The following is an 8,123-nucleotide window of genomic DNA, read 5'->3' on the forward strand; positions in this document are numbered from 1 at the left end:
CAGGCAGTTGGACTAGATGATCATTGTAGGTCCCTTCCAATTTAAATACTTTGGTCTGGTCTCTTCTGTTCTGTTTTCATACAGAGTTTCACAGAAGGAAGAAATAATTCATCTAATGGGTATTAGTTTTAAGTTATGTATTATTTCTGTTATTTTCTAATTATCAATAGCTTTCTCTTTTAAGTTATTTCTAGCACTGGTAACTTATAGATGGAAGAATGGATCCCTTGTGTTGGCCATCAGAAACTAACAGCTTTCGGCGTTTCACACCTGAGTCCTTGGCAGCAATTGAGGAAAGAATTGCTAAGAAAAAAAAGCAGCAAGCCAAAGTTAACCAGAACAATAAGGACCAAGATGTTGAAGAAGATAGACTTACTCCTCAGCTTGATCTGAAAACCTACAAAAAACTGCCATCTCTGTATGGAGATCTTCCCGTGGAGCTCATTGGGGAACCACTGGAAGATTTAGATCCATACTACAGTGATCACAAGGTTAAAACTTTCAAAAGCATTTTTTACATTTAATTTTGTCTGCTGAACTGTTAAGAGATAGTAAAAGCCCTATTCAGGAGTTGCTGGTTTTTGATTGTTTTGTAGACAGATATTTGAACATTACTAGCGGGTTTTGGGGCAGGAGTGCTAAGGTATGCTCCACATTATATAATGAAAAGGGACTTAAGTCCCTGTCAGCAATCAGAATTAATCTTGAAGACTTGATACACTTGATAAATACACTTTGATAGGAAATATATTCTAGGATAACAGATGCTTTGTTTTCCAGAGCACTTTCTATTATGTCGGTGGGGCTGAAATCACTTGTATAAACACTTCATGTTAGGCAGTAGATCATACTGGTATTGCTGATTTACTACAGATGTTTTTGCTGAATTACAAATATTACAAAAATTAGGGGAGAGATCTATCTGTGTAGCAGAAACATATATTTCCATTATAGTAAACTAATTTTCTGTTATGTCTAATGAGCTTTGTTTATTGTACCATATTTATGTTGCATATACTCCATGCTATTTTGAAGTGTTTTGTGTTGTTGCCTGTAGGAGTGTATAATCCCTTCAAAATGAAATGTCTTTTGTGTGGTTGCTTCCTGTTGAGGGGGACTTGACCTGAAGAGCTGAAGGTTCCATCCAGTCCTATGTTGCTGTCTTTTATGTATGCCACCAAGTCACTGGAATATAATTTAATACGAGAACATGCAGAAAGCTTTGTTCTTCCAGAGATTTTTTTTCTGAAAATAATCAAAGTGATATTCTTGATGAAGAGAAACTGAAGCTGATTCAGTTGAAGAAATTTAGATAGAAGTTAGTGAACTGTGGTTTTGATTTAAGAGATTTAATTTTTAGTTCATGTGGCAAAAGTACTGAGCTGCATGGACCTTAAGGTAGCTTGGAGGGAATTTATGGTGCTACTTGTTAATTTAGAGATATTTCAAAATTAAAATTTTTGCTTTGACTGGACTGGATTCTCTCAGTATTTTGTAAATAATCTTTTGTACCCCATAAGACTATCCAAGCGCAAGGTACTTTTGAGTATAATTAATGCCATTGTTGCAGTCCCAGAATAGTATTCTCTGATTACTTTGACCAAGAGAATATGATGACTTGCTCTTCAGATTCATTTATTACTACTTCTTTCTCACAGGCAATAATGAACTTCCATGTAGCTGGTGTCTTTCTTTCAAAATGTAGTATCATCAGGTCCCAGCTCCAAGAAAAAATATAGGAAAGCTTTACTTGTAATTGTAGTTATAGTTCTAGATGAAGATTTGAAAACCTAAACATTTAATTTTTGCAGAAAATTTTGTTTCATTAAAATATTCCATACAGTATGAATGTTTTCTTTACAGACTTTTATGGTGATAAATAAAAGGAGGATTATTTTCCGGTTTACTGCCACACCTGCCTTGTGTATTGCTGGTCCTTTTAATCCTGTCAGAAAAGCAGCAATTAAAATTCTGATCCATTCATATCCTTTTATTGGTTTCCCTTATTTCAGTTTTTAAACGTACTGTACCATTTTATGTCGTTCTGTTCCTCTGTTTGTATTAATGTACGTGTAAGCTCGTGTAGCTGTGATAGAGATTTTTAAAAAGTTATACGGGATCTTGTTTTACAACAGCTAAGATATTTACATGGGGTGTTGGTACAAGTGAAAATGTCAAAAAGCTCATATTTAATATCAGTTTTGCAGATATTGTTATGAAACAACATTTAGAGGCTACTGCTTGATGTTTTAGCCCATTTCCAGAGCTTTTTCTGAATCTCTATTCTGGTGACAAGCTTAAATGTAAAACAAACAAACAGAAAAAACAAACCCCAAAAACAAAACCCCAAACAAAACCAGTGACTCCATAGTTAGTAAACATGAAGGATGTGATTTATGGCAGTGCTTTTCTGAAAAAGTCTGATTTTATCCTAAGAAATGTATTTCACACTCAAGTTTAGAGAGAGTGTCCCCTTTTTATATTTTTGCAGAAATGTAAAGGTGGTTTGAAGAATGTAAAAATGTGAAAGATTGCAGGTGCAAAACCATAGGCAGAGTAGTTTCTGCTCTTTCTGCCAGACATCTGTTTTCATTTGGAGTTATTAATTTGTAGAAATAAGTCCTTTTATGGGAACATTGTCTTTATGGAAGACATTGAGGTTTCTGGAGTTTCAGATAACAGTAGACAGCAGAAGACTCGGATTTTTTTTCATTTATTTATGTTCCTCATCTCTTCTGTCAAACATACTACGTCCTACTAGTGTCCTAACTTCCAAAACTGTATCCACATGCAGATAATTCATTGTTATTTTTAAATCACGCAGTTTACCCAGCTGAGCAGAAGTTTGATCTGAAATCAGTTTCTTTGGGAAAAACATGAAAAGTCTGGAGCACATACAAAAAAAAAGCAACTTTTCTGAATATAATTGTTTTATAATACAGCACTTTTTCCTTAACTTATTATTCACATTATTTGTTGGCTTTATTACATGTACTGTGGTACTCAATTGTGCTTCCATGGCTGTAACTACACTTCCAGACGAACTCAACTGGACTGAGTAAGTATCTCAGTTGCCGCTTGTTCACTCTTTTTCTAAGGGTACTAATATGCTGGACTGAAAAATTTAAATAATGTGGTGATCTAATTCTGGGGCTGGAAAATTCTCAGACAGACCTCTGAGGAAGATTTAGGATTATTATTATTATGTTACACAGACTTCTGTGGAGTTTTGTTGTGTTTTCATAGAGGCTTACACCATATGCCTTTTTCTCTACATTGGCTAATTTTACCATCTGGTGTAACATAGAAAGTTGCCCCATTTTTCTTTTTATAGGATTAAACCTTTTAGAGAGTCTGTGCCGCAGGATTCTAACTTAATATCTCTCATTCTAAGGCAATAACCTGAATCTCTGTTATGACAGGCTTATGCAAAAAGTACAAACGCCATTCTTTTGTGCTGTTTCCTGGGGACACTGCTAGTTCAGTTGTTCACATTAGTAAGCCATCTATTTATAAAGTCTTTTTACTTTTTGTGATTGTGCACTGTATCCAGTGTAACTTGAGTTAATGTTCTAGAACTAAATCCTGAAAATGTGCCTGGAGCCTCAGGAGTTCTATAATTTTAATTCCTCTTATTTTGGGGTAAGCATGGTGATAATGATAGCTTAATTTTATGTAGGATTTCTTTCATTTATAGAGTATTTGTTAGAATAAATGTATAAAATTTGCAAACTTTACAGGCTAAAATAAGACTTTGCTGTTGTTGTTCTGCCAAAATGTTGAGGCTTTGAAAATTTCCAGACTGCTTTAGAACATACAGTCTTGAAAATTTTTCATAAGAAAATGTGTTCTGTCCTTCATCCAGAAGTAGCCTGGTATGCTTATGTAAACATTTGTGATTATAGATTTATAGGCAGGAAGGCATCTTCTTATACCCATGATGTTTCTGAAAGTAACGTAACCTGTCCTATCTTCCTTGACATTTTCTACCTTTATCTCCACCCAGTGACTTAAATCATAGAAAAGGTAAAAGTGTGCCTGAATGTGTCTCAATCTCAGTAATATTTTTATTTCTAGAACTTTAATATGCACTTTCCTTCTCAGATATCTTTTTACTGGCATATATACTGGTGAAATAATTATAAAAGTATTAGCAAGAGGATTTGTTTGGAATGAATTTACCTTTCTTCGAGATCCATGGAACTGCTTGGATTTTGTCGTTATTCTTGTAACGTAAGTAAAAACCAGTTGTTCTTTTACACTCAAGGGGCAAACACAAGGGTAAAATGCTATTTGATATTGCTGTTCTTCGGAGTGGTTGGCATCCTACCTGCTTAACAGTTACTGTGGATGAGTCACCCTTTGCATATCTGCAAAGAGAAAAATAATCATAGACCTTAAAGCAAGACCTAAATGCAAATTGAACTGTTTGATTGTTCTCAGTTTAGTGTGTATTTTTAAACTTTGTTAAGAGACGATTGCCTAGATAGGTGAAACCAAGCATGCCTCTTTATATTGTCTTCGTTGTACTCTGAATCAGATGAAACTCATTTGAGAAGGATCCAAAGTGGTTCACAAGGTGTTGAATAACATGGTGATAAACAGCAGATGAAATCCCAAGAATGTAAAGTGATGCTCAAGGAAAACCAGACCTAGCTTTACATACACAGTTATGGGCTTTGAAATAGCTTTCACATGTTGGGCAGACGATGTTGGAGTTAAAATAGAAATCTTGTGAAAACACTGCTTCAGTGTGCACTCATGGTCAGAGAAGGAAATAGAAATTTAGGACATTATGGGTGAGAAATAAAGAAGCCACTGTGTGGCTTGTATTTTTCTTCAGGACTATATGCAGATTTGCTCCTGACATCTCAAAAGCTGATAGAATTAAAAAAAGATACAGAGTAGATGTATATCTTGTATGCCACATAATGAGAAACTGAATAGAGTAGAACTCTCGTGAAAAAAATACAGATCAGGAAAAATATTTGAAGTCTGTGGCACAGAGCCAAAAAGGGAATAAATAATTAGTTTTTTTCCTCCTTCTCTGGGAGCTAAAGGCACCAAATGAAGTTGTCAGATTGCAGAATAAAAGAGAAGGGAGTAGTTTTTCACACTACATGTACGGATATTCTCATAGGAGGCTGTGGATCCAAAAACTGAGTTGCATTCAGAAGGCTTCTGGACAAAATCCTGGATGAACACACATAAGGGTTATTTTTAACAAGAAGATACTATGTCTTGTTCAGGAAGTCACTGAGCTCTAAGTTTGCTGGAAGAATTAAATTTGGGAAGTATCACTGCCTTGATTCTAAAGTTCCCTGCAAGCATCTGTTGTGAGTCATTCTTGAAGACAGGGTAATAGGCGAGATGGATCACTGCTGAGGACAATTTTAAATTCGTAACAAAACCAGCTAGCTAGGTGGAGAAGAAATGAGGAAGAAACCAAGTTAGAATTTGCATCTCGAATATGGAATGTTAATCTTGAAAGCAAAATAGTTGTACTTGCAGCAGTGAACAGACTCAGTCGTGCAGTCTCAGAGCTTTCTAAGCAAATTTCTGTGATTTAGCATTTCTGAACAGTTGTCAGTTGTCTTGTTCTAATTTATTAGAGGTGTAGTGTAATTTAGATTGGAAGGGACCTCTGGAGATTATGTGGTCCAGCTCCATGCTAAAAGCAGGACTAGTTTAGATTGAGTTGCTTAGGACCTTGTCCAGTCAAATTCTGAGTTTCTCTAAGCATGGACATTCTGCAAGCCATTCCAACCACACTGTGTTGTTTTTTTTCTCCCCAATTTCTAGCTGAAATGTCTCGTGTAGCAACTTCATGTCCATTCACAATTCATGTCCATTCTGACATAAAAGAAGTCTTATAAAATATGGGGTAACCTGTTAAAGTGATGTATAGAATATGCAACTCTTAAAATCCTAATTTTCTGAAATTCTGATATTGTTGAAAATATTAAATTGACACTAATTACGATACTCAAGTTCTTAGCTGACTGCTAAATGAAAGGTAGAAAGACAGCCATGTGGTCTAAGTCAGATTAGCCTCAGTATGAGAAGGTGTGGTTATGACATGGAAAGTGTTGTATTTATTTGACATTTTGGTGAATAAACACTTCAAAAGTTAAGCATTCAAATCCACACTTAGTAAAATCTTGCTGTGTTTCTTTTTAGAGGCACTATTCAAAAGTCCTATTATTTTGTATCAATACCTAGAAACAGATTTCGATTCCTAACTTTAGACACCTGTCTTTGGACATACTTGACCTATTTCTTTTCTGTAACTTATTCATTACTGTGTGCTCAATATGCATATGCTCTGAAAAGCTAGATCTTTCTCATTCGGTTATATGGTGGTTTAATTTTATAGGTATGTTACTTTGTGTAAAAGTCCGGGCAAGGTTTCAGCTCTTCGAACTTTCAGAGTACTGAGGACTTTGAAAGCTATTTCAGTAATACCAGGTAAGGAACAACATGTCTTACTGATTTTCTCTCTTCTTCAGCAGTATGATGTTTCTAAGTCCTCTCCTGTTCTTGTCTTCAGTTTTCTGGTCACTTTTTGTGATGGTTAAAGGGATCCCAACGTGTGACTCTTTTACAGTCTGCAGTACTCTCAGCAGCATCCTAACTGAATATTTTTTTACCATTTTTTCCTCAAAATTATTTTGACGCAGGCAAATTTTTGTATTTTCTTCTTTTTCTATCCCATCCCTAATGTTCAGTTTTATTTAGCCTAGTGCCTTTCTCTTTTTACTTTTGTCTTTTCTGAGCAGAACACCCTGTTCAATACGTTGTCTTAAGATAATATGGCTATGCCACAATATTTCTGGTTTCACATTATACTTAGTGTCATCTTCTATGGCTTATTTCCCAGAATGCTGACAGTATTTCAGAGTTTCGTTTGTTTGTTTACTGACCATGGCCACTATCTGGATTTAGCACAATACTTTCAACAATATTTTGCATATGCTGTCCAGATATTTGATATTTTTGTAAGTTTTGCCACTAATTAGGATACCAAAGTATGGATTTCAAAATCTAACTGCAAAAAACTTATTGGAAAAATCTATAAATGACAATATATCCTATTGTCAGTCTGTCCATTTCTCTCTTGTACTGGGAGCCCAGAAGTGGGCCCACTACTCCAGAGGTGTCCCCACTGGTGCTGAATGGAGGGGAATGATCACCTCCCTTGTCCTGCTGGTAATACTTTGCCTAGTGCAGCCCAGGATACCATTCACCTTCTTTGTCAGAAGGCAACATTGCTGACTCGTGTTCATCTTGGTGTCCACCAGAACTCCCAGGTCCTTTTCTGCCCAGCTACTTTCCAGCTGGGTGGCCCCCAACATATATTTGTTCCCTTCCCAGTGTCATAAAGTCTTTTTTCTTTTAAACTGGTGACATCTGTAGGGCATTATCTTCTAAGCCAGAATTCCCTGAGGTCAGGAGAAGCTATCCTGTATTGTAATGTGTATTTGGAACAATGTGAAGTACTTGTTTAATGTTAATTGAGCACAGAAATCTGTCCACATTCATTAAAGTTCATAAGAGTTTGCTTAGATGACACCTTAATTTAGAATTTTCAAGTTAGCAAAATTATTATTAGCTGGAAGAAAAAGCCAAGTAAGTTATGATTAGGAAATTTAAGTAAAAATACTTAACACATTCTTATGCTTTATTTTACCTCATTTAATATTCTGAAGCTACAAAACCATTTACACTCATTGTTTTTGATGTGTGTGCAATTGTTTATTGTCATATGGGAACACAACTGCATTCCTCTTCTCGTTTTGCTTGTTATTGAATTTTGTTTTTCTAGGTCTGAAAGTCATCGTAAATTCACTTATTGAATCTGTTAAGAAACTTACGGATGTGTTGATCTTGACTGTTTTTTGCTTGAGTGTATTTGCTCTAATAGGCCTCCAACTTTTTATGGGTAATTTAACATCCAAATGTGTCCTCAGCAATGCTACATACGATGACACATTATGTAAGGATGCCAAGATATATGTACCAGATGATACAGGTAAATTTTATTCTTTTCTCTCTTTACATAATCTGTGTATCTTCTTATGTATGTCTTGTTTTATAGAATCATAGAATGCTTTGGGTTAGAA

General features: G+C 35.4%; 2 protein-coding genes across 2 annotated transcripts; both read left to right on the plus strand.

Moving 5' to 3' along the window:
- Nucleotides 1–218: 218 nt before the first annotated feature.
- On the plus strand, nt 219–2,019 carry LOC104464030 (sodium channel protein type 11 subunit alpha-like). The gene is made up of 2 exons (XM_010076589.1): nt 219–491; nt 1,864–2,019. Exons 1-2 carry the CDS (start codon nt 219–221, stop codon nt 2,017–2,019), a joined length of 429 nt encoding a protein of 142 aa, XP_010074891.1.
- A 998-nt stretch (nt 2,020–3,017) lies between these two features.
- LOC104464031 (sodium channel protein type 9 subunit alpha-like) lies at nt 3,018–8,032 on the plus strand (the record flags this gene model as incomplete). The annotated part of the gene is made up of 4 exons (XM_010076590.1): nt 3,018–3,058; nt 4,105–4,233; nt 6,377–6,468; nt 7,826–8,032. Coding segments are annotated over exons 1-4 (469 nt in total), but the record flags the coding sequence as incomplete, so codon positions are not given.
- Between the last annotated feature and the right edge of the window lie 91 nt (nt 8,033–8,123).

The sequence above is a fragment of the Pterocles gutturalis genome, unplaced genomic scaffold (genome assembly GCF_000699245.1).
Source record: "Pterocles gutturalis isolate BGI_N339 unplaced genomic scaffold, ASM69924v1 scaffold41658, whole genome shotgun sequence".
In the NCBI taxonomy this organism is placed as follows: Eukaryota; Metazoa; Chordata; class Aves; order Pterocliformes; family Pteroclidae; genus Pterocles; species Pterocles gutturalis.